The sequence below is a fragment of the Lampris incognitus genome, chromosome 6 (genome assembly GCF_029633865.1).
Source record: "Lampris incognitus isolate fLamInc1 chromosome 6, fLamInc1.hap2, whole genome shotgun sequence".
Lineage (NCBI taxonomy): Eukaryota > Metazoa > Chordata > Actinopteri > Lampriformes > Lampridae > Lampris > Lampris incognitus.
In genome coordinates this window covers 871098-898608 of record NC_079216.1, presented here as the reverse complement: position 1 = coordinate 898608, position 27511 = coordinate 871098, and the positions used below count along the sequence as shown (strand labels likewise).

The 27511-nt window shown below is 44.0% G+C and overlaps 1 protein-coding gene across 1 annotated transcript; it reads right to left on the bottom strand.

Annotated features, from left to right (window-relative positions):
* Nucleotides 1–249: 249 nt before the first annotated feature.
* On the bottom strand, nucleotides 250–26789 carry LOC130113904 (hyaluronidase-4). The gene is made up of 4 exons (XM_056281603.1): nucleotides 26743–26789; nucleotides 19311–20302; nucleotides 7784–7873; nucleotides 250–744 (listed from the first exon to the last, which is right to left on the bottom strand). Exons 2-4 carry the CDS (start codon nucleotides 20262–20264, stop codon nucleotides 250–252), a joined length of 1539 nt encoding a protein of 512 aa, XP_056137578.1. The 5' UTR covers nucleotides 20265–20302; nucleotides 26743–26789.
* Nucleotides 26790–27511: the final 722 nt, after the last annotated feature.

Genomic DNA, 27511 nt, shown 5'->3' with positions numbered 1-27511 from the left:
CGGAACAAGTTGGGAGGTTTTATTTTTCAGATATTAAACATGTTTTCACAACATCCATCATAGATGTTCTCATCTACCACAGAGTCCCATCGAACCCCTGCGTCACGTAAAGTGCCGTGTCTGAGTACGATGCACACGTGTGACTGTTTTACACCATCACAGTCACGTGACAGGAAGCATGTGAATGTATTATGTGTTCAATGGTGACATAGATGGAAGGTGTGGCTGTTTCTGAAGCGGATGTCTCCTTCATACGACCAGCCGGACGAACAACCAGTTTAAAACCAACACGAACAACATTAGATTAAGGTGGATGCTGGTTGCAGCTGAACTCTCCTTGCCGTCCCATTTCTCCACCTGCTCCTCCTCCCAGTCAGATCTCCACCTCTCCTCCTCTTTCTCCCTCTCCACCTCCTCCTGTTCTTCCTCCACCACCTGGTTCAGGCTGTCACAGTGCTCCCCACTGTGTCCTTCATAGCAGTGACAGTGGAACCGCTCCGACAGCAGCTGAAGGTCATGTTGGGAGGGCCAGCCTGTCACTGTGAAGTCTATTTCTCCAGACGGCTGGATGTGGTAGCTGTTGGCATTAAGGTGGAGGTAATGGTGGGCACGTGGATTGCGGCGTATGCACCGCCCGTTGTTCTGGCACAGGAAGTCACTGCAGAGCTCAGCGGCACGCGTCACATTGGTGATGTACTGCCCCAGGCGGTGACTCAGGAAAGACTTCACCTTGGTGCAGTTGAACTGCAGAAGAAGAAAAACCTTTAGGTAATAATAGATATCATTTATACTCAGCAGAACTCCCTCTCATGTCTATGTGAGACATATCTATCTAAGATCTATATGAAACACAGCTATGTGAGATCTATATGAAACACAGCTATGTGAGATCTATATGAAACACAGCTATGTGAGATCTATATGAAACACAGCTATGTGAGATCTATATGAAACACAGCTATGTGAGATCTATATGAAACACAGCTATGTGAGATCTATATGAAACACAGCTATGTGAGATCTATATGAAACACAGCTATGTGAGATCTATATGAAACAGCTATGTGAGATCTATATGAAACACAGCTATGTGAAATCTATATGAAACAGCTATGTGAGATCTATATGAGACAGAGCTATGTGAGATTTACATGAAGCATCTATGTGAGATCTACAGTTAAGGTCAAAATTATTAGCCCCCAAGGAACTATGGAACATTTCCCTAAAATTCTGCCCAATGTTTGCATCGTTCATAAAACTTTACATAGTAAAACATTCATCAATGTTAAGGCCCCTATTTGGTACATTTTGGAATGTAAAATAAATCTTCAGGTTTGCTTTATATCAAATGTAGTGAAAATTGAGGTGGTCAAAATTATTAGCCCCCATCTGATTTTTTTGCTTTCAAAACACACCTGAGCAATCAATCAGCTTTCAAACCACACCTGAGCAATCAATCAGCATTGAACTTTACTTAAGGGACTCCAATGAACACGGCTAGTGGCACTTGAACACTTGATTGGGAGGGACTACTCTTAAATTCTTGGTAAGAAGTAATTTCATCATGCCAAAAAGTAAAGAAACCAGTCTGGAACTGAGAAAGAAGATAGTGGATGCTCATCTTAAGGGGGAAGGCTATACTGCCATTTCCAAGCGTTTCACACTGTCTAGGACAGCTGTGCATTGCATCATTGCAAAGCACAAGGAGACAAATTCTGTTAGAAACAAACCTGGCGTGGTCGAAAGTGCAAGATTTCAAAAACTTTGGAGAGGAAAATAGTCAGAGATGTCAACAACAATCCACGGATCTCTGCCAAGATGATTGTTGCTGAACTGGCCTCTTCTGAACTTGATGTTTCAAGGAAGGCTGTTGTGTTGTCTTCATCGTGGTGGGCTTCGAGGTCATCATCCAAGAAAAACTCCATTGCTCACACAGCGGCACATCAAAGCCAGACTGAAGTTTGCCCGTGAACATTTGAAACATGGGCACACGTTTTGAAAGTCTGTCCTTTGGTCTGATGAGACTAAACTTGAGCTGTTTGGGCACATGGATGTTGCTTTTGTTTGGCGAAGGAAGGGAGAGGCCTTCAACCCTAAAAACACAGGTGCCACAGTTAAACATGGTGGTGGGAGCATAATGCTGTGGGGCCGTTTTGCTGCTTCAGGCACAGGGAACCTTGTTGGGGTTCATGGGATCATGAAGAAAGAAGATTATGTTGACATTTTGAAGGCTAATGTAAAGAACTCTGCTGCCAGTCTAGCTTTAGGTCACTGCTGGGTCTTCCAGCAAGATAATGACCTGAAGCATACATCCAAGTTGGTCCAAAACTTTTTGAAGGTACACCAAAACCAAGGTCCTGGAGTGGCCCTCTCAAAGTCCAGATCTCAATCTTATTGAGAGAATCTGTGGCGGGAGCTCAAGGTTAATGCCCATGCTGGAAAACCACGCAATTTGGATGAGCTGGAACAATTTGCCATGGAAGAATGGGCTAAGATCCTTCAAGAGACATGTGCCAACCTAGTTAGGAACTACCATAAGAGGTTGTTGTCAGCTGTGAGTCAGAAAGGTTACATTATTGACTATAAATTGTCAGAGGGCTAATAATTTTGGCCTTGTCATTTTTGTTTATTCTTGTTTCAATTCAGCACATCAGTAGAATACCTTAATCAAGCTTAGTGGAGATTTTGTCTTTGTTCTTTCGGAAGCAATTAAACTACAAACACTTTTGCTAAGGTCATTTCCATGGAAAAGTTAATGGTTTTGTTTGATTTCATGAAGGGGGCTAACAATTTTGACCTTAATTGTATATGAAACAGCTATGTGAGATCTATATGAAACAGCTATGTGAGATCAATATGAAATAGCTATGTGAGATCTATATGAAACAGAGCTATGTAAGATCGATATGACACAGAGCTATGTGAGAGCTATATGAAATAGCTATGTGAGATCTATATGAAACAGCTATGTGAGATCAATATGAAACAGCTATGTGAGATCTATATCAAACAGCTATGCTAGAGCTATATGAAACAGCTATGTGAGCTCTATATCAAACAGCTATGCTAGAGCTATATGAAACAGCTATGTGAGATCTATATCAAAAAGCTATGCTAGATCTATATGAAACAGCTGTGTGAGATCTATATTAAACAGCTATGTGAGATCAATATGAAACAGCTATGTGAGATCTGTATCAAAAAGCTATGCTAGAGCTATATGAAACAGCTGTGTGAGATCTATATCAAAAAGCTATGCTAGAGCTATGTGAAACAGCTGTGTGAGATCTATATTAAACAGCTATGTGAGATCAATATGAAACAGCTATGTGAGATCTATATCAAAAAGCTATGTAAGATCTATATGACACAGAGCCATGTGAGATCAATATGAAACAGCTATGTGAGATCTATATGAAACAGCTATGTGAGATCTATATGAAACAGCTATGTGAGATCTATATGAAACAGCTATGTAAGATCTATATAAAACAGCTATGTGAGATCTATATGAAACAGCTATGTGAGATCTATATGAAACAGCTATGTAAGATCTATATAAAACAGCTATGTGAGATCTATATGAAACAGCTATGTGAGATGTATATGAAACAGCTATGTGAGGTCTATATGAAACAGCTATATGAGATCTATATGAAACAGCTATGTGAGATCTATATGAAACAGCTATGTGAGATCAATATGAAACAGCTACGTGAGATCTGTATGAAACAGCTACGTGAGATCTGTATGAAACAGCTACGTGAGATCTGTATGAAACAGCTATGTGAGATCAATATGAAATAGCTATGTGAGATCTATATGAAACAGCTATGTAAGATCTATATGAAACAGCTATGTGAGATCTATATGAAACAGCTATGTGAGATCTACATGAACCAGCTACGTGAGATCTATATGAAACAGCTATGTAAGATCTATGTGAAATAGCTACTATGTTAGGTCTATATGAAACAGCTACTATGTGAGGTCTATATGAAACAGCTATGTAAGATCTGTATGAAACAGCTACACTATATGTACAAATGTATTGGGACACACCTCTTAATCATTGAATTCAGGTGTTTCATTCAGACCCATAGCCACAGGTGTATAAAATCCAGCAGCTAGCCATGCAGTCTGCGTTTACACACGTTTGTGAAAGAATGGGTCATTTCTGAAGAGCTCAGTGAATTCAAGCATGTTACTGTCATAGGATGCCTGTTCTGTAACCCTCATGCGCCCTGCATGAGCTGGCAGACAGATAAGTCCTCCCCCAATCACCACGATGACGGCGGCATTCAGTTCAACTTCTTTTAATAGTGAATTAGAGGTAGGGTAAAATGACAATACTGTCAAAGGCTGAAATGTAGCAGGATGTTGGCGAATACTGAAGCCATGAGGAGATGATCTGCCATGCTCTCGCTTATCCTCTACTGCGAACTACCATGAGATTACCTTGTTTCCGCGAGACTTCACCAGATGACATCATCAGCACTGAGGTCTCTTAAAGAGACAGTATTTACTGAATTCAACTACACAAACTTCTTCTCGACTACTGACAGCACAATGCCACCTTTGCAATAAGTCAGTCCGTGAAATTTCTACCCTGCTGGATATTCCACAGTCAACTGTAAGTGGTATTATTGAAGAGTGGAAGCGTTTAGGAACAATGGCAACTCAGCCATGAAGTAGCAGACCACGTAAAGTCACACAGCGGGGTCAACGAGTGCTGAGGTGCATAGTGTGTAAAAGTTGCCAACACTGTTGACTCAATAACTGCAGCGTTCCAAACTTCCTCTGGCATTAACATCAGCACAAAAACTGTGTGCCGGGAGCTTCATGGAATGGGTTTCCATAGCTGAGCAGCTGCATGCAAGCCTTACATCACCAAGCACAATGCCAAGCGTCGGGTGGATGGTGTAAAGCACGCTGCCACTGGACTCTGGAGCAGTGGAAACGTGTTCTGTGGAGGGACGAATCACGCTTCTCTGTCTGGCAGTCTGATGGACGAGTCTGGGTTTGGCGGATGCCAGGAGAACGTTACCTGCCTGACTGCATTGTGCCAACTGTAAAGTTTGGTGGAGGAGGGATGATGGTATGGGGTTGTTTTTCAGGGGTTGGGCTAGGCCCCTTAGTTCCAGTGAAGGGAATCTTAATGCTTCAGCATACCAAGACATTTTGGACAATTCTATGCTTTGTGGGAACAGTTTGGGGAGGGCACTTTTCTGTTCCAGCATGACTGTGCCCCAGTGCACAAAGCAAGGTCCATTAAGACATGGTTGGGTGAGTTTGGTGTGGAAGAACTTGACTGGCCTGCACAGAGCCCTGAAGTCAACCCCATCGAACACCTTTGGGATGAACTAGAAAGGAGATTGCGAGCCAGGTCTTCTCGTCCAACATCAGTGCCTGACCTCACAAATGCTCTTCTGCATGAATTGGCAAATATTCCCACAGACACACTCCAAAATCTTGTGGAAAGCCCTCCCAGAAGAGTGGAAGCTGTTATAGCTGCAAAGGGGGACCAACTCCATATTAATGCCTATGGCTTTAGAATGAGATGTCAGAAAAGCTCCTGTAGGTGTAATGGCCAGGTGCCCAAATACTTTTGTCCATATAGTGTATGTGAGATCTGTGAAAAGGTGCCAAAGGTGTTTGTCTGTTAAATCTGCAAGTCTACTTTGATGAGTCAGACATTTAGATTGATTTCTGTTAAAGCTATGATTTCATTTTTCTTTCCAATTGTTTATTTGTTCTGTGCTTTAATCTCAGAGTACATTGGGACTCTGTATAAATTTCAATAAAAAGTTATTTATGTGGTGTACATGAGACAGAATGACTCAGTTGTTTCTGAGAGTTTTTGGCATATTTGTCATTTTAACAGACTTGAAGAACCCACATATTTTGGTTGTGTCCACATATTCAACCTGTTTGGGAACAAGTGGGATGTTTGATCTCTCGGACCTTGGGCTTTAATATTGATGTGTCTTTCTCCTCTCTGTATCTTGGAGTTCCTCCTAAAAACTTATGTAAAGGTGATGCCTATCTCCTGAAAAATGCCCTAGTAGCATCTAAAAAAGATGTCACCAAATGTTGGCTGCAGAGAAATCCTCCAAATATGGACCTTTTTACTGGAATTGTGAAGTATATATGCTCCATGGAAAAGATGACTTTAGCTCTGTGTCTACAGAGACACAGGGGAAAAATACGGGGGAAAATGGGATTGTTGCTTAAAGGAAACTTGTTGATTCGGGGTTTTTTTCCTGTCTTATTTGTCATGAGGCAACATTGCTGAAGTCCCTGTGTGATGACCTGCACCTGAATGTCTGTCTGTCTGTGGTGTTGGATGATAAAAAGTAAGACCTCTTGTTCTGTACTTTGTTTGTATTTTAAATGCTGTTAAAAACAAAAAGTGTAAAAAAAAAAAAAACAAAACACTTCAACACACTTGTGTGACTGTTGCTCATCCCCTCTGCTGTGTTTCCATTGTTTAGTCTGAGCCGGTTGTGTTTCTCTGTGGGGGATCATGGTATGTTATCGTCTACAGTTTATATTGCATCTTATTGCAGACCACTTTTCAAACTGGACAGAACAAACAAGTTGAACATCAGGGAAGGGAACAGTTAGACAAACGTTATTGTGACGTAAAACGGTCAGATACAGCGATAAAGAGGTTTTGATGAAGTTTGTCTGTGTTTCCTAGCTTTGGGCCGTGAGTCTTTATAGCGGTGTAACAAACACTCTAAATGTCGGTGGTTTGAGAGTCAACCCTACACTAGGACCACATGATGTCAACCAGCGACTGTCTGCTGCCCGAAATAGATCAACAAGTTTGAGGAAATAAAACGCTTCACACATGAAAACCCTTTTTATGGGCTTGCAGCTCTGTTTGTGCCGTCTGAGGTGCTACATGTGGTCTTTCAGCTCTCCTGGTGCTAAACGTGAGTAGTAGACATGTGTAGTTCATAACATCAGAGCTACGTAGTAAATATCAGAAGACTGACTAAACCCCAGAGTACTGTAGTGCGTTTGCTGACATCTCCAGGTTAAAAACCAAGAACTGGGGCATCCGGGTAGTATAGCGGTCTATTCTGTTGTCTACCAACCCGGGGATCACTGGTTCGAATCCCTGTGTTACCTCCAGCTTGGTCAGGCTTCCCTATAGACACAGTTAGCCGTGAACTGGGAACTGGGGGGAATAGCGTGATCCTCCCACATGCTACGTCCCCCTGGTGAAACTCCTCACTGTCAGGTGAAAAGAAGCGGCTGGTGACTCCATGTGTATCGGAGGAGGTATGTGGTAGTCTGCAGCCCTCCCCGGATTGGCAGAGGGGGTGGAGCAGAGACTTGGATGGCTCGGAAGAGTGGGGTAATTGGCCGGATACCATTGGGGAGAAAAGGGGGGGGAAATCCTCCCACAAAAAAAAAAGAAGGTTAAAACATGGCAGGCTGGTGCTGTATGCTGTGATGTAAGCATAGCAGGATAAACATAGTTGCAGCTAATAACATGAATAATGGAGGTGTGGTAAAGAACCAGCACCGAAAGGACTACTGACAGTTGTTGGTGCTGGCTCTGTCTTCTGTCTGTCAGTGATGATAAATCCAGCAGACCCATTATTCATTTCTGATGTTGGAGTATTGTTGCTGGTGTTGTGTTGTCAGTGTGTTGTTGTCGAGGTGTCGGTATATTATTGTTTGTGTCGGTATTGTTTGCGAGTTGTTGGTGTGTTGTTGTTGGTACGTTTTTGGTTTTTGTAGTGAAGAGGACTGGATGAAGACTTACTCTGGATGAGGTCAGGTTCAGATCTCCCCAGATCACGAAACCAGCGGCACCCAGAGCGGCACTCTCCCCGATGGTGTGGATCAGGTCTTTCTGTAGGAAGCACATTCCATAAGCAGCTTTTACATCAACACATGTGATTCCATTCAGAACAGAATCACAACAAATCCCGCTGACCTTACATGAACCCCACCCCATCATCATCATCACTTGCTTCCTGTACTAGTTTATACCAACATCCTGTAATTTAGAGCAGACTGGGATGGGACTTTTAACACTTTGTATGAAATGAGTCTTCTGAAAAACTTGAGACCGTGTTGGACTTGATAATACTACAGAGTTAAATATCTTATCTGTATTCCAGAAATACTGAATTACTACATTATCTTTATTAACTGTCTTTTTAACTGTTGGAGGGACTTTGTAATGTGATGTAGCGAGGACCCCCCCCCCCTTGTCTCCCTGTCTCTCTCTCTCTTCCTCCCTTTGGAATTTCACCAGAGATAAGTGAGCCAAGTCTTTTCATAGACAGAGTTTGCAAAGTGGCCTTCGACCCAACCCACATAAAGACATCAACCAGACCAGAGGACCTTCCAGAGGGATCATGTGTTTGACACAATGATCCAGTTTATAGCAGGACAGAAGAACACTTGCCAACCTTTACAGGTCATCTTCACTGTTGATCACAGGAAGGAGAGTTAATGCATCTCCACACAACACCACAGCTCTTTTCCACACAAGAGGAAGAACTTCCTCATCTCTCGTTGGTGATGATGGCAGTTGTGTATTTTTCTCTTAGTCAGGACAATGACTTGAGTTAATTCAAGTTTCATTCTCTCCTCTCCTCTCTCTCTCTCTCCTTCTCTGTTTCCTTCTATCTCTCTCTCTCTGTCTGTTCTCTCTCTCTTTCCTTCTCTCTCCTCTCCCTCGCTCTCTCACACCTTTGTCTTTCTCTCCTCTCTCCTCCCTCCCTCCCTCCCTCCCTCCCTCTCTCTCTCTCTCTCTCTCTCTCCTCTCTCTCTCTCTCTCTCTCTCTCTCTCTCTCTCTCTCTCTCTCTCTCTCTCTCTCTCTCTCTCTCTCTCTCTCCCTCTCTCTCTCTCTCTCCTTCTCTGTTTCCTTCTATCTCTCTCTCTCTGTCTGTTCTCTCTCTCTTTCCTTCTCTCTCCTCTCCCTCGCTCTCTCACACCTTTGTCTTTCTCTCCTCTCTCCTCTCTCCTCCCTCCCTCCCTCCCTCTCTCTCTCTCTCTCTCTCTCTCTCTCTCTCTCCTCTCTCTCTCTCTCTCTCTCTCTCTCTCTCTCTCTCTCTCTCTCTCTCTCTCTCTCTCTCTCTCTCTCTCTATCCCCACCTGTCCCTTCCTCTCTCTCTCTCTCTCTCTCTCTCTCTCTCTCTCTCTCTCTCTCTCTCTCTCTCTCTCTCTCTCTCTCTCTCTCTCTCTCTCACACACACACACACACACACACACACACACACACAAAAACAATCTCATGAACAGCCCTCCTTCATATGTGTTAGATGTTGTTGAACTTGCCTGAGGTCATGAATTCAAACATTCCTCAGAGAGCTTTACAGTAACTCTGATTCTCTACATGTCTGACCCTCTAGTAATCCAGCTAGTATTACTCTAGTAACCTCTAGTAACCCAGTTAGTAGCAACCTCTAGTAATCCAGCTAGTATTACTCTAGTAACCTCTAGTAACCCAGTTAGTAGCAACCTCTAGTAATCCAGCTGGTATTACTCTAGTAACCTCTAGTAACCCAGCTAGTAGCAACCTCTAGTAACCTCTAGTAACCCAGCTAGTAATCTCTAGTAACCCAGCTAGTATTACTCTAGTAACCTCTATTAACCTCTAGTAACCCAGATAGTATTACTCTAGTAACCCAGCTAGTATTACTCTAGTAACCTCTATTAACCGCTAGTAACCCAGCTAGCATTACTCTAGTAACCCAGCTAGTATTACTCTAGTGACCTCTAGTAACCCAGCTAGTATTATGCTAGTAACCTCTAGTAACCCAGCTAGTATTTCTCTAGTAATCTCTAGTAACCCAGCTAGTATTACTCTAGTAACCTCTATTAACCTCTAGTAACCCAGATAGTATTACTCTAGTAACCCAGCTGTATTACTCTAGTAACCCAGCTGTATTACTCTAGTAACCTCTATTAACCGCTAGTAACCCAGCTAGCATTACTCTAGTAACCCAGCTAGTATTACTCTAGTGACCTCTAGTAACCCAGCTAGTATTATGCTAGTAACCTCTAGTAACCCAGCTAGTATTTCTCTAGTAATCTCTAGTAACCCAGCTAGTATTACTCTAATAACCTCTATTAACCCAGATAGTATTACTCTAGTAACCCAGCTAGTATTACTCTAGTAACCTCTATTAACCGCTAGTAACCCAGCTAGCATTACTCTAGTAACCCAGCTAGTATTACTCTAGTGACCTCTAGTGACCCAGCTAGTATTATGCTAGTAACCTCTAGTAACCCAGCTAGTATTACTCTAGTAACCTCTAGTAACCCAAATAGTATTACTCACCAAACAATTTTATGAACAATGATCTAGGCCCCATAATTACCCTATTTGTCCCAATATAAAACAGGTCTTTTGTTTGTTGTAAATACGTCTGAAAAAGTGGGGTCGTCCTATATTTGGGGTCTAGACTAGAACGACCAAGACGGTCATTATGAGGGTTTTGGATTTTTAAAGTTTAATAACTTTTTGGGGGAAAAAAGATACAGAGCTCCCTGAATTCTCGTAAAACTGCATATATTTGCAATAGAATGAGTTTTAGATTAATCTCACAAAAAAGTTATGATAAGATCTTCCTAAGACGACCATGAGCGGTCAACATGACCGTCTTGTAATCTGCGTGTGATGGTGTGCGTCATGTCAGTATTTATGTGTGTTGGTGACATAATTTCCTATGTGAAGTTTGTTGCTGTGTCTTAGAAACACATTAGCATCCTCCAGTGCAGACAAATAGTCTAAACTTGATGTGTGATGATGTCCAACATGTCTGGTTACAGATGCACCATGACTACCAGCGAGGCCTTGCAGTATTTACAGGCGTTGGACAGTGGCCATTTTAAATTGTTTAAAAGTAGTGTTAAAGTTGTTGGAATGTTAATTTTGGTGTCAGTTAGTTTCATAACAGACATACTAACATATGTAATGCATTAACTTCTCAGCTGGGTATTTATCTTGACACAATATAGAGTGTAACACCGGCCGCCATGTTGACGCCCATGGTAGTGTTAGGTAGCAGTTAAGTCCCACTCGTTCTGGTGGTAAATGTTCATATACGTTCACAACAACAGATGGAGCTAAATATCTGTAAAACAAGTGTCCCCCTCCTGACTCAAGCCAGCCTGCTAGCCTGTTTTTGACGGGACCGGCCAGCGGGGCGAATGTCCCTGAGTGACTGACTGAGTGATCACTTTGACACAGTTGGGCCGCTGGGTCAGGTGACCAACAACAGTTCCACCTAGCGGCAACCAACGACATCAGACAAGTTACAAGCTTCATTGGCCAACCAATGAAGTTGCTTGTAAACACAGAAATGGGAGTTTCCCTTTTGGTCGTCAATCAGCGCCGCAGTTTGCTGATGAAAGTAACATATTGCTACTGTGATACTGCTGTGATACTACTGTGGCTACTGCTCTGCATATTACTGTGATTCTACTGTGGATTCTACTGTGATTCTACTGTGGATACTCCTGTGGCTACTGCTGTGGATACTACTGTGGATACTGCTGGGATACTACTGTCATTCTACTGTGGATACTCCTGTGGATACTACTGTGGATACTGCTGGGATACTACTGTCATTCTACTGTGGATACTGCTGGGATACTACTGTCATTCTACTGTGGATACTGCTGGGATACTACTGTCATTCTACTGTGGATACTCCTGTGGATACTACTGTCATTCTACTGTGGATACTGCTGGGATACTACTGTCATACTACTGTCATTGTACTGTGGATACTGATGGGATAGTACTGTCATTCTACTGTGGATACTCCTGTGGATACTACTGTCATTCTACTGTGGATACTGCTGGGATACTACTGTCATTCTACTGTGGATACTGCTGACACGACTCACTGCAAAAAAGACGAAGTCACAAACAGCCGAACTAGCAGCCACACACAGTTAGTGTAAACTATCTGCGTCCCCAGAGAGTTGGTGGTAACTGGGGGGCATTTACAGGGGTGTCCCGCCCAGCCGTTCCAGTGATCCTGGCAGCAGTGATGTAGCCAGGTCATTATTTCACATAAAGAATAAATTGGTGCTGTCCAACTGTGTAAATAGTCAGGGTTTGAAAGATGCTGTCCAGGACAACCGCCGTTCACAGAGTCCATGTTCAAACAGAATCCATGTCCAGGACAACTGCTGTTTACAGAGTCCATGTCCAAACAGAATCCATGTCCAGGACAACCGCCGTTCACAGAGTCCATGTCCAAACAGAATCCATGTCCAGGACAACCGCCGTTCACAGAGTCCATGTCCAAACAGAATCCATGTCCAGGACAACCGCTGTTCACAGAGTCCATGTCCAAACAGAATCCATGTCCAGGACAACTGCTGTTTACAGAGTCCATGTCCAAACAGAATCCATGTCCAGGTCAACCGCTGTTCACAGAGTCCATGTTCAAACAGAATCCATGTCCAGGACAACCGCCGTTCAGAGTCCATGTCCAAACAGAATCCATGTCCAGGACAACCGCTGTTCACAGAGTCCATGTCCAAAAAGAATCCATGTGCAGGACAACCGCCGTTCAGAGTCCATGTCCAGGACAACCGCTGTTCACAGAATCCATGTCCAAACAGAATCCACGTCCAAAAGGAATCCATGTCCAAAAGGAATCCATATCCAGTACAGCCGCTGTTCACAGAATCCATGTCCAAACAGAATCCATGTCCAAACAGAATCCATGTCCACTACAAGTGCTGTTCACAGAATCCATATCCAAACAGAATCCATGTCCACTACAAGTGCTGTTCACAGAATCCATATCCAAACAGAATCCATGTCCAAACAGACGCTTTTAAACGTAGTCACGTTCCAGACTCACGCCAGGTTTTAAACTGGTCTTTCTAAACGTAGTCATGGTCCAGCCTCAGGCCAGGTTTTAACCGGTCTTTCTAAACGTAGTCACGGTCCAGCCTCACGCCAGGTTTTAACCAGTCTTTCTAAACGTAGTCACGGTCCAGACTCACGCCAGGTTTTAAACTGGTCTTTCTAAACGTAGTCATGGTCCAGCCTCAGGCCAGGTTTTATACCGGTCTTTCTAAACGTAGTCATGGTCCAGCCTCAGGCCAGGTTTTATACCGGTCTTTCTCAACGTAGTCACGGTCCAGCCTCACGCCAGGTTTTATACCGGTCTTTCTCAACGTAGTCACGGTCCAGCCTCACGCCAGGTTTTATACCGGTCTTTCTCAACGTAGTCACGGTCCAGCCTCACGCCAGGTTTCATACCGGTCTTTCGCAACGTAGTCACGGTCCAGCCTCAGGCCAGGTTTTATACCGGTCTTTCTAAACGTAGTCACGGTCCAGCCTCTCGCCAGGTTTTAACCGGTCTTGTTTTCTCTGTCAGATTTCTTTCAAGACTTCTAGTTAAACTTCACCTCGATGGTTAATGCAGTTAATGAATATTTTGCAGGCTGCATGACTGGCTGTTCACCGGGAGGCGCCTGATTGGTCTTAAAAATACCAATAGACAGGGGCGTCCAGGTGGCGTTGCGGTCTATTCCGTTGCCAACCAACACGGGGGTTGGCGGTTTGAATCCCCATGTTACCTCCGGCTTGGTTGGGCATTCCTACCGACACAACTGGCCGTGTCTGCTGGCGGGAAGCCATATGTGGGCTTGTGTCCTGGGCACGGCACTAGCGCCTCCTCTGGTCGGTCGGTTCGCCTGTTCGAGGGGGAGAGGGAGGGCGAACTGGTGGGAATCGCGTGATCCTCCCGCGTGCTACGTCCCCCTGGTGAAACTCCTCACTGTCAGGTGAAAAGAAGTGGCTGGTGACTCCACATGTATGGGAGGAGGCATGTGGTAGTCTGTAGCCCTGCCCGGATCAGCAGAGGGGGTGGAGCAGAGACCAGGACGGCTCGGAAGAGTGGGGTAATTGGCCAAGTATAATTGGGGAGAAAAAGGGAAAAATCAAAAAACAAAAAGGCAGACAGACATCCCTGTAATGGGGAAGTTACAACCTCAGATCTGAGAAGGATTAACCACAGTTCCTATGGCGGTCATAGGTGGTGCCCCTCAAGTTATAAGGAGAACATTAGTAGTATTGTAGCCATATTCCGCTACAATGACTTCATTGTAGCTTAAAGCTACATTGTAGCTTATTAATTGTTGTTTGTTTGCCTGCCAGGGACTGCAGATGCAAATTAGCTGCCAGCTAACTGTGGTGCAATTGTAAAATTGTGCGTTGTCCCTGTCAAATAAACAATAAAGTAAACTAAACTAAAGCCAGCAGTACACGTGCTGAAGTGGAACTGAGCTGCTTCACTGTGCTGTCCACAACACGGGTACGATGACACGTCAGCTGTGCAGCGGAGAGCTTTCTCCTGAGGGACACAAAGCTGGGGTATAACACTCTTTCTCCCAAGCCCGGAGAGATAGTATATAGGTGTTAGCCCAGCTCTCCAACCTGTTTTCCTTGATAATATAACCAGTATAAAATAATCAGTATACTAATAATATAACCGGTATAATACAACCAGTATAATATAACCAGTATACTAATAATATAACCGGTATAATACAACCAGTATGATATAACCAGTATAAAATAACCAGTATACTAATAATATAACCGGTATAATACAACCAGTATGATATAACCAGTACAAAATAACCAGTATTCTAATAATATAACCGGTATAATACAACCAGTATGATATAACCAGTATCAAATAACCAGTATACTAATAATATAACCGGTATAATACAACCAGTATAATATAACCAGTACAAAATAACCAGTATACTAATAATATAACCGGTATAATACAACCAGTATGATATAACCAGTATCAAATAACCAATATACTAATAATATAACCGGTATAATACAACCAGTATAATATTACCAGTACAAAATAACCAGTATTCTATTAATATAACCGGTATAATACAACCAGTATGATATAACCAGTATCAAATAACCAGTATACTAATAATATAACCGGTATCATACAACCAGTATAATATTACCAGTACAAAATAACCAGTATACTAATAATATAACCGGTATAATACAACCAGTATACTAATAATATAACTGGTATAATACAACCACTGTAATAAAATCATTATTAAATAACCAGTATATTAATAATATAACCAGTATAATACAACCAGTATGATATAACCAGTATAAAATAACCAGTATAATAATATAACCGGTATAATACAACCAGTATAATATAACCAGTATAAAATAGCCAGTATACTAATAATACAACCAGTATAATATAACCAGTACAAAATAACTAGTATACTAATAATATAACCGGTATAATACAACCAGTATAATACAACCAGTACAAAATAACCAGTATACTAATAATATAACTGGTATAATACAGCCAGTATACTAATAATATAACCGGTATAATACAACCAGTATGATATAACCAGTACATTAATAATATAACCAGTACAAAATAACCAGTATACTAATAATATAACCAGTACAAAATAACCAGTATACTAATAATGTAACCGGTATAATACAACCAGTATACTATAACCAGTACAAAATAACCAGTATATTAATAATATTTACAGTACAACATAACCAGTATACTAATAATATAACCAGTACAAAATAAGCAGTATACTAATAATATAACCAGTACAAAATAAGCAGTATACTAATAGTATAACCAATACAAAATAACCAGTATACTAATAATATAACCGGTATAATACAACCAGTATAATATAACCAGTACAAAATAACCAGTATACTAATAATATAACCGGTATAATACAACCAGTATAGTATAACCAGTACAAAATAACCAGTATACTAGTAATATAACCGGTATAATATAACCAGTACAAAATAACCAGTATACTAATAATATAACCAGTATGATATAATCAGTAAAAAATAACCAGTATACTAATAATATAACCAGTATAATATAACCAGTATACTAATAATACAACCAGTATGCTAATAATATAACCAGTATAATATAACCAGTATACTAATAATACAACCATTATAATACAACCAGTATGATATAACCAGTATATTAATAATATAACCAGTACAATATAACTAGTATGCTAATAATACAACCAGTGTAATACAATCATTATAAAATAACTAGTGTATTAATAATACAACCAGTATAATAAAAACAGTATGATATAACCAGTACAATATAACCAGTATACTAATAATACAACCAGTATAATACAACCAGTATGATATAACCAGTATAAAATAACCAGTATATTAATCATATAACCAGTATGATATAACCAGTATACTATTAATACAATCAGTATAATATAACCAGTATACTAATAATACAACCAGTATAATACAACCAGTATAATATAACCAATATATTAATGATATAACCAGTATAATATAACCAGTATACTAATAATACAACCAGTATAATACAACCAGTATGATATAACCAGTATAAAATAACCAGTATATTAATAATACAACCAGTATAATATAAACAGTATACTAATAATACAACCAGTATGATATAACCAGTATAAAATAACCAGTATAAAAATAATAATAATAATAACAATAATAATAATAGTATAACTTGATAGTATAACCAGTATAATATAACCAGTATAATCATGATATAACCAGTATAATCATAATATCAGTATAATAATAATAATAGTAATAATAATAATAATAATAATAATAACAATAATAATAGTAGTATAACTTGATAGTATAAACAGTATAATATAACCAGTATAATCATAATATGACCAGTATAATAATAATATAACTTGATTATATAACCAGTATAATATAACCAGTATAATCATAATATAACTTGATTATATAACCAGTATAATCGTAATATAACCAATATAATATAACCAGTATAATCATAATATAACCAGTATAATATATCCAGTATAATAATAATATAACTTGATTATATAACAGTATAATAATAATAATAATATAACTTGATTATATAACCAGTATAATCATAACATAACTTGATTATATAACCAGTATAGTATAACCAGTATAATAACAATAATAATGATAATATAACTTGATAGTATAATATAATATAACCTTTTAAGAACAGAACTGAAATGAGTCAAAAGGTACAAAAAAAATGTGTGGTTGTAATTAAACTGGTTTCTGTTCTGAACTGCTTTATTTTCTCTGTCCCTGCAGTGAGGCTGCCTACGAGTGTCCCGCCACATAAGACGTCCTACAGAAGAGACCCCCCCCCCCCCCCCCCCGTGCTGTCTTGGTGGACTCCGTGATGAAGATGGAGGTGAAGAGGAGCATCATCATCAGACAACATGAACATGAACGGTTATTTCCAAGAGGACACTGCCTCCTCTGGGTGTCTTCATTTTACACTAGTGTGATGCTGCTGATACACGTGTACTACGAGTTTTACCCCAGCGTGATGCTGCTGATACACGTGTACTACGAGTTTACCCCAGTGTGATGCTGCTGATACACGTGTACTACGAGTTTTACCCCAGCGTGATGCTGCTGATACATGTGTACTACGAGTTTACCCCAGTGTGATGCTGCTGATACACGTGTACTACGAGTTTTACACCAGCGTGATGCTGCTGATACACGTGTACTACGAGTTTTACCCCAGCGTGATGCTGCTGATACACGTGTACTACGAGTTTTACCCCAGCGTGATGCTGCTGATACACGTGTACTACGAGTTTTACCCCAGCGTGATGCTGCTGATACACGTGTACTATGAGTTTACCCCAGTGTGATGCTGCTGATACACGTGTACTATGAGTTTTACCCCAGCGTGATGCTGCTGATACACGTGTACTACGAGTTTACCCCAGTGTGATGCTGCTGATACACGTGTACTATGAGTTTTACCCCAGTGTGATGCTGCTGATACACGTGTACTACGAGTTTACCCCAGCGTGATGCTGCTGATACACGTGTACTACGAGTTTTACCCCAGCGTGATGCTGCTGATACACGTGTACTACGAGTTTTACCCCAGCGTGATGCTGCTGATACACGTGTACTACGAGTTTTACCCCAGCGTGATGCTGCTGATACACGTGTACTACGAGTTTACCCCAGTGTGATGCTGCTGATACACGTGTACTATGAGTTTTACCCCAGCGTGATGCTGCTGATACACGTGTACTACGAGTTTACCCCAGCGTGATGCTGCTGATACACGTGTACTATGAGTTTTACCCCAGCGTGATGCTGCTGATACACGTGTACTACGAGTTTTACACCAGCGCGATGCTGCTGATACACGTGTACTACGAGTTTTACACCAGCGCGATGCTGCTGATACACGTGTACTACGAGTTTTACACCAGCGTGATGCTGCTGATACACGTGTACTACGAGTTTTTCACCAGCGCGATGCTGCTGATACACGTGTACTACGAGTTTTACACCAGCGTGATGCTGCTGATACACGTGTACTACGAGTTTTACCCCAGCGTGATGCTGCTGATACACGTGTACTACGAGTTTTACCCCAGCGTGATGCTGCTGATACACGTGTACTACGAGTTTTACACCAGCGTGATGCTGCTGATACACGTGTACTACGAGTTTTACACTAGTGTGATGCTGCTGATACACGTGTACTACGAGTTTTACCCCAGCGTGATGCTGCTGATACACGTGTACTACGAGTTTTACCCCAGCGTGATGCTGCTGATACACGTGTACTACGAGTTTTACACTAGTGTGATGCTGCTGATACACGTGTACTACGAGTTTTACCCCAGCGTGATGCTGCTGATACACGTGTACTACGAGTTTTACCCCAGCGTGATGCTGCTGATACACGTGTGCTACGAGTTTTACACCAGCGTGATGCTGCTGATACACGTGTACTACGAGTTTTACACCAGCGTGATGCTGCTGATACACGTGTACTACGAGTTTTACACTAGTGTGATGCTGCTGATACACGTGTACTACGAGTTTTACACCAGCGTGATGCTGCTGATACACGTGTACTACGAGTTTTACACCAGCGTGATGCTGCTGATACACGTGTACTACAAGTTTTACACCAGCGCGATGCTGCTGATACACGTGTACTAGGAGTTTTACACCAGCGTGATGCTGCTGATACACGTGTACTACGAGTTTTACACCAGCGTGATGCTGCTGATACACGTGTACTACGAGTTAGTATCATCAGGATTTATGTGTGCCTAAAAAAGCAAGATAAACTGCTGTAAGACGGAAAACTGTTAAGAGGAAGTACAATATGTAGTATTTACTACTGGGTTTTGGTTTTCCACCCACCGTGGTGAGGAAGGCCATGGCCTCGTCTCTGTATCCCAGCCGCAGGTAGACGAATGTGGGGAGGTCGAACTCTTTGGAGGAGAGTGAGGCAACTCTCAGCGCCTCGCGGATTCGGTGTTGTGAGAAGTGAAGGTTACTGATGCTGTTGGTGTGGCTTTTTCTTATGGCCACTGAGGGGAAGATCGCTGTGCTGCTGTTCCACAACCACGACAGCTCGTCATTACGCAGTCTCTCCAGCAGAGGGCAGGCGCCCATGTAGTTTTCCTCATGAAGGTTGTAGTTGTGGCAATCCGGGTACAGATAGAAACCCCAGAGGCCGTTGGGGCGAAGCCGCATCCCCAACTGGATGGTCCTCTGCATGAATGCTCGGGCGCTTTTCTCGAACCGGCGGCGCGAGAGTTCCTCCACCTGTGCCTCACTCACATTGACATAGGCCTTCGCGATCAACTCCCGTGACTTGCGACGGTAAATATCCTTCTTGTGCCAGTTGCGGTTCCACTGCGGTCGCCAGTACTCCCAGTCGATAATGGCCAGGCCTCTGAAGTCCTGGGTGGGGATGAAGTGTACAATGTCCTGGTAGGCCTTGAGGAGGTGCAGGTCCAGGCTGCTGTTCTGGGGCAGTCCTCCATGCACCGGGTGACCCTGATCAGTGTAGTAGGGGTAGTAGCCCAGCCGGTTGGCATAGAAGATGGTTACGTTCTGACCGGTGCGGACAGCTCGCGGGCTGCCATGGACGTGGAAGAGGCGATCGAGGTGGGTGGTCACATTGTACTTGATGGCGCACATGTCCAGCGGGGCATTCCACGCCGCAATGAAAGGCTTGCGACCAACCAGCGGCAGCTTGGCAGCTTTCTGAGCGAAGGCTATGTGGAGGAGGAGCGGAAACCAGGAGCAGGTCAGAGCCACATGTACAGCGTGGTGGGAGGTGGCGCCACCCACTGATACCATTGGCATCCTGGGGCTCCAATCAGGGAATGAGGCTGTCAATCATCCTGAATGAAGAGAAAATGACAGAGGTGTTGGAAGGGTGGCCTTAAAAAACTACATTTTTGAAGAGTTAAAATAATCCATCAGCATTAAAAGGGTGAAGGTGTGCACATCATTTCACAGTCCCCTTCAAACACAGCAGCAGTCAAGCCCCAAGCATTTAAAGTTGCCACAGGTTTGCCTTCACACGAGAAGCAGAGCTCCTAATGTACAACAGCGTTTCATCTGCATCTGACCTTCTAGAGGTTTTGCTTGTTCTCTGTATGGCAGCAATAAATTCATGGGACTGTCATTCCAAGATGACTTTACAGCAGTAAGAGGAGACCTTTGGTTGTTATTGAAGTGCAGATCATCCAGTTTATGTGTAGAGAACCAGAATCTGTTCTCCTTAGTTTAGTCAGGGAAAACATCTGTTCTTCTGAGTTTAGTCAGGGAAACAGCTGTTCTTCTGAGTTTAGTCAGGGAAACAGCTGTTCTGAGTTTAGTCGGGGAAACAGCTGTTCTGAGTTTAGTCAGGGAAACAGCTGTTCTTCTGAGTTTAGTCAGGGAAACAGCTGTTCTTCGGAGTTTAGTCAGGGAAACAGCTGTTCTTCTGAGTTTAGTCAGGGAAACAGCTGTTCTTCGGAGTTTAGTCAGGGAAACAGCTGTCCTTCTGAGTTTAGTCAGGGAAAACACCTGTTCTTCTGAGTTTAGTCAGGGAAAACACCTGTTCTTCTGAGTTTAATCAGGGAAAACACCTGTCCTTCTGAGTTTAGTCAGGGAAAACACCTGTTCTTCTGAGTTTAGTCAGGGAAAAACACCTGTCCTTCTGAGTTTAGTCAGGGAAAAACAGCTGTTCTTCGGAGTTTAGTCAGGGAAACAGCTGTCCTTCTGAGTTTAGTCAGGGAAAACACCTGTCCTTCTGAGTTTAGTCAGGGAAAACACCTGTTCTTCTGAGTTTAGTCAGGGAAAACACCTGTTCTTCTGAGTTTAGTCAGGGAAAACACCTGTCCTTCTGAGTTTAGTCAGGGAAAACACCTGTTCTTCTGAGTTTAGTCAGGGAAAAACAGCTGTTCTTCTGAGTTTAGTCAGGGAAAAACATCTGTTCTTCTGAGTTTAGTCAGGGAAAAACATCTGTTCTTCTGAGTTTAGTCAGGGAAAACATCTGGGAGAACGTGCAGACTCCACACAGGTTGGACTACCCTGGGGCTTGAACCCAGGACCTTCTTGTTGTGAGGCAACCATGCTAACCACCGCACCACCGTGTCGCCATGATCAACATTAAGATGCTAAAAGCTAAAAAATGACCCATAGCTGTGTTCATCATCTGTCACCTCTCTCAGGCCTTGATTAGGTTTTACTGGCCAATTCATTTAGAACAAAAATCTGTGTCTGTGGGTGGGAAGCCGGATGTGTTCTGGTCGCTGCACTAGCGCCTCCTCTGGTCAATCGGGGCGCCTGTTCAGGGGGGAGGGGGAACTGGGGGAACAGCGTGATCCTCTCACGCGCTACGTCCCCCTGGTGAAACTCCTCACTGTCGGGTGAAAAGAAGAGGCTGGTGACTCCACATCTATAGGCGGAGCCATGTGGTAGTCTGCAGCCCTCCCCGGATCAGCAGAGGGGGAGGAGCAGAGACCGGGACGGCTCGGAAGAGTGGGGTAATTGGCCAAGTACAACTGGGGAGGGGAAAAGGGGGAAGAATCCAAAAAACAAAAAAAAAGGTCTGGTCTTTTATTCTGTTAATATTTTGTAAAAGGAGGTTTCACTGTGAAATCACAGGAAAGGCGTTTTGGAACGAATGAATGAGTGAGTGAGTGAGCGAGTGAATAAACGAGTGAGTGAGTGAGCGAGTGAATAAACGAGTGAGAATGAATGAACGAACAAATAAGTTAATGAATGAGTGAACGAATTAATGAGTGAGTGAATGAACTAGTTAATGAGAGTGAATAAACGAATGAATGAACGAGTGAGAGTGGATGAATGATTGAGTGAGTGAGTGAGTGAGTGAGTGAGTGAGTGAGTGAGTGAACGAGTGAGTGAATGAGTTTCCACGTTGCTGTTTGTCAGCAGAGGGCCTCCAGATGAGCGCTGGCTGGTTTTGTTGCAGCTTTCTCCAGAAGTGCAGCAGTGAAACTTTCTCAGCTGAGGGAACCACTCCCCGTCTTTCTGTAAATGGCTCACTCGGAAAACTGGAGTGGGATCAGCGCCATAGTGGGTTCGGGGGTGGTGGGGGGTGGGCCTCAGTGGCGCCGGCAAGCAGACAGACAGATGACAGGGCAGATGACGGGGGGGGGTAGACAGACACAGCGATGGAAGTGTCGTGAGAATGAAGGCCGGTGACAGAGACATGATGGATCATGATGATGAACCAGAAGATCAGAAGTGTGTGTGGATGTGTGGAGTGTGTGTGGATGTGTGGAGTGTGTGTGGATGTGTGCAGTGTGAGAACAACAGCAGCATGTCGGTCATGTGGTTCCTGAATGGAAAGTGAAAGATCTTTTTTTTCTCTGAGGTTCTGGACTCGTCTGCTGCCAAGAATGGAGAGATGGACCACATCCTGTTCCACCAGCCCCTCTCCTCCTCCTCCAAGAGGAGCCCAGTTCAACAACACAGTATGTTCTCAGTATCAAAGACACCCGCCATCCGCACAACACACACAATATACAATATCCACACCACACACACACAACAGCCACACAACACACACGTGTTGTGATGAGCTGGACTGCACACGGTGTCAGAAGTTGTAGGTTATTTTTCTTGTCATGATTATTCAACACAGCGTGTGTGTCTGGTTTGGATTAGCGGTGTGGGGCGGGGGCACGGGGGGGGGTGTTAGATGCCCAGATGATTTCCATATGATTTCCATATGATTTCCATCATGGTGGATGCCAGGAAGAGGCCCGGCGTTGCAGAGCATGATGAAGACTGGCCCGCTGTCAGGCTGAGTCCTACCCTGGAAGCCACGGGCTGATCTGGGATCCATTAAGATAAGACGTTGATAATGCCTGTGGTTCCAGAGGCCTTCCCTCACCCAGCGGCTCACAGAGGGAACTTGTGATTTGAAATATGGTTGAAAATACAACAGAGTTCAAACCGGAGGAAACTTCTCGCATAAATCCACTGCATGAGAGCACTCACAGCAAAACCCAGCAGCTACCAGACCCGATGGAGCCGGGGACTGATATTTATGTGTGTGTGTGTGGGGGGGGGATATCAGAGCGGGGGGATTAACAGTAACTTGTTGGAGAAGGAACATGATTTTAGTCAGCAGAGTCTTCCCCTTGGTGGGACGTGTGTGTGGCTCTGAAGCGCCTGCTGAAAGAGCTGATGGCTTTCTAACACACGGAAATCCAGTTTAGTCTCAGCTCTGTGTTCTGGCTGCAGGTGAGGGCATATGACACCAGCACAGCTTTGGAAGCTGACTTCTCACACCAAGCATTTGAAGTTAGTCATTGTTGAAGCTGACAGTCCAGAGAGGGTTCAGTTCTGACAAGAGGATGGTAGGAACACGCCGTCATCTTTCAGTCAGGCCAAGAAGGCACACGTAGTGATTTCTCTCAGCTGAACCTCTGAGGGAGGTGGAAAAGATAGAAACTAAACATGGGCCTCCAATTGCCATGTGCTATGCTGCAATATTCCTACACCTTCACCTCCAAGACAGACGGGACGCTCGCCCTTCCTGGCAGATCAGACAAAGGTGAAGGTGCCAAGCCGGCGTGGGTCACATGTTCTACTGATCTCCACAGGAAGCTGAATGTGAAGGTGCCGAGCCGGCGTGGGTCACATGTTCTACTGAGCTCCACAGGAAGCTGAACGTGAAGGTGCCGAGCTGGCATGGGTCACATGTTCTACTGAGCTCCACAAGAAGCTGAACGTGAAGGTGCCGAGCCGGCGTGGGTCACATGTTCTACTGAGCTCCACAGGAAGCTGAACGTGAAGGTGCCGAGCCGGCGTGGGTCACATTCTACTGAGCTCCACAGGAAGCTGAATGGGAAGGTGCCAAGCTGGCGTGGGTCACATGTTCTACTGATCTCCACAGGAAGCTGAATGTGAAGGTGCCGAGCTGGCGTGGGTCACATGTTCTACTGATCTCCACAGGAAGCTGAATGTGAAGATGCTGAGCTGGTGTGGGTCACATGTTCTACTGAGCTCCACAGGAAGCTGAATGTGAAGGTGCCAAGCCGGCGTGGGTCACATGTTCTACTGAGCTCCACAGGAAGCTGAATGTGAAGGTGTCGAGCCAGCGTGGGTCACATGTTCTACTGAGCTCCACAGGAAGCTGAACATGAAGGTGCCAAGCTGGCGTGGGTCACATTCTACTGAGCTCCACAGGAAGCTGAATGTGAAGGTGCTGAGCTGGTGTGGGTCACATGTTCTACTGAGCTCCACAGGAAGCTGAACATGAAGGTGCCAAGCCGGCGTGGGTCACATGTTCTACTGATCTCCACAGGAAGCTGAATGTGAAGGTGCCAAGCTGGCGTGGGTCACATGTTCTACTGAGCTCCACAGGAAGCTGAATGTGAAGGTGCCGAGCCGGCGTGGGTCACATGTTCTACTGAGCTCCACAGGAAGCTGAATGTGAAGGTGCCGAGCCGGCGTGGGTCACATGTTCTACTGAGCTCCACAGGAAGCTGAACGTGAAGGTGCCAAGCTGGCGTGGGTCACATTCTACTGAGCTCCACAGGAAGCTGAATGTGAAGGTGCCAAGCTGGCGTGGGTCACATGTTCTACTGAGCTCCACAGGAAGCTGAACATGAAGGTGCTGAGCCGACATGGGTCCCATGTTCTACTGAGCACCACAGGAAGCTGAATGTGAAGGTGCCAAGCTGGCGTGGGTCACATGTTCTACTGATCTCCACAGGAAGCTGAACTTGAAGGTGCCGAGCTGGCATGGGTCACATGTTCTACTGAGCTCCACAGGAAGCTGAACATGAAGGTGCTGAGCCAACATGGGTCACATGTTCTACTGAGCTCCACAGGAAGCTGAACGTGAAGATGCTGAGCTGGCGTGGGTCACATCTCCACAGGAAACTGAACCCTGTGCCGCCATGGTTTCTGCTACAAGATCTGGCACGAAGGAAGACAGGAAGCCCTGATTCTAATGAAACTAACTGTTGATGTGATAACCAAGGTCACGCAGAGGTCATGTCGTGTGTAATGTGTGCTGGTGATTCACAGGATTCAGACATGGAGTGTCCACATCCAGCAGCAGATGAATAACGCTAGCAGACCAAACAGCATCACAGAATATGAATCCTGACCTCATGTGGTCAGACTAGGTGTTTGTCATGATGTCCTCACATCACCGTGTGGAAACAAACCTGAACTGAAAGGGACCAAACACCTAACATGTCTGTTTTAAGGATGATGACATCCTAAAAAACACCATTTCATAAAACCCGGAGCGTCTGGACCACCAGGAAATGTAAAAAAGATAAAAACCAGTTTTTATGTTGGATGAATGAACACCTGGATGACCTCAGAGAAACTGAACACAGGACTTTTGGGGATTTGATTCACAGACCACTGGTTTTATTGTCACAGTGACCGGGAAGAGGGGATGATTAAAGAAAATGTTAAGAACGAGTGAAAAAAAGAAATGTTTCTCTTTTTGGTTTAGATTATTTCTGTACTGAGGGTGATGAGGTGATGTCTCTCTGATGAAGGTAGATAGACGGATTCAGATGATGAACATTGGAGGATCCAGGTCAAGATCTTATTCATCCATCTTGGAGCTGCCATGGAACGATCCCACCAGGAACCACATCAGATCCATCACTTCAACCCGTTTACAATGACACAGATGTCCAGAACCAGAACAAACCCACAACTGAGAGCAGACTGGACCTGCACATTCCCTCACAGATGATGCAGAGTCAGTCTGCAGGACGAGACGGCGGCTGTTTTGGCTCCAGCAGGTGGGTTTCCCAGCGAATCTCCATCAGGAGCTTATCTACAATCCTGAAATCCCTTCAGGTTGTTCTAGTTTCCACCGGCCTGCCACCCTGTGGAGCCTCGGCCATGCTGTGATGACAGCCAGGCTGGAAAACTTGGAGAGAATATGAACCTTTAATGCTGCTGCTAAACAGACTGGCCTCATCAGCCCCCGCCGTCATTTGGCTTGTGGGAAACCTCCTAAATCATTAAAATTAATGAGAGCAGAAGACAGAATCCAGCAGTTAGGCGACGGACTGTACTGGTCTGCAGTGTGAACATAGGGACAGACAGCAGACACACAGAAGGGCTTCTCTTGTTTTTCTTTTCATTTAGTAAATGAGCTGAAAGCGACATTTCAGCCGTGACCCTCACCGCCGTGCTGCCATGACACAGTGACTCCACCTCGCTCCTGTTGTTTGGATGGCCGACTGTGAAAACACCCTAATTATCTCCAGACGCCCTGACTCCTCACATGTGCCCTCAGATAAAACACGTCTGAATGAACTGGTTCAAACTTCAAACTCACCTGCAGCGTCTGCACGCCGACCAACACCACAGACGATCCTGAGAAAGGCAAAGGTCACCGCAGGGGTCGAGCCTCTTCAGCCGAGCATTCCCTCTTAATCTGAAACCCAATCCAGCCTTCCACACTTATATACAGAGCGAGAGAGACAGTGGGAGAGAGAGAGTTTCCTGTTAGGGAGGAGAAAACCTCACTATGCTGGAGCTAACACCACAACAACAGAGAGAGAGAGAGAGAGAGAGAGCGAGAGAGAGAGAGAGAGAGCGAGACATACATAGAGATACAGAGAGAGACACTCACACACAGACAGAGACAGAGCGAGAGAGAGAGAGCGAGAAAGAAACCCACAGAGAGAGAGAGAGACACACACACACACACACACACACACACAGACCTAGGAAGAGAGAGAGAGAGTGAGAGAGAGAGAGAGAGAGGTTTTAAATGAGGGACTTGCTGAAAGTCTTAGACTGATCCTCTCAGGCTGTGGAGGAAATGTCTTCCACTGATCCATATCAATCAGCATTATACTGCCTGACACAGCACGCGTTCCTCAGTGTGTGTTAAATATGTGTGTGTTCACGGAGTGTGTTCATTATGTATGTTCATGGTGTGTGTTAATGGTGCGTGTTTGGAGTGTGTTTATAGTTTGTGTTTATAGTGTGTGTTTTCTAGTGTGTCTTTATAGTGTCTTCTCCTTGACTGTCATCTTGCCGTGGTGGAGAAGCTTGCATTTCCTAATGATCCAAAGCGCTATGCCCTCCGGAGCTTTGCA

Bases quoted from the DNA above. Each gene is read 5' to 3' on its own strand.
- LOC130113904 (XM_056281603.1), bottom strand. From the start codon at position 20,264: ATGCCAATGGTATCAGTGGGTGGCGCCACCTCCCACCACGCTGTACAT. The intron at 7,874-19,310 runs GTGGGTGGAAAA...TGCTTCCTACAG, and splicing joins CCATGGCCTTCCTCACCACG to AAAGACCTGATCCACACCAT. The intron at 745-7,783 runs GTAAGTCTTCAT...CTTCTTCTGCAG, and splicing joins TGAACCTGACCTCATCCAGA to TTCAACTGCACCAAGGTGAA.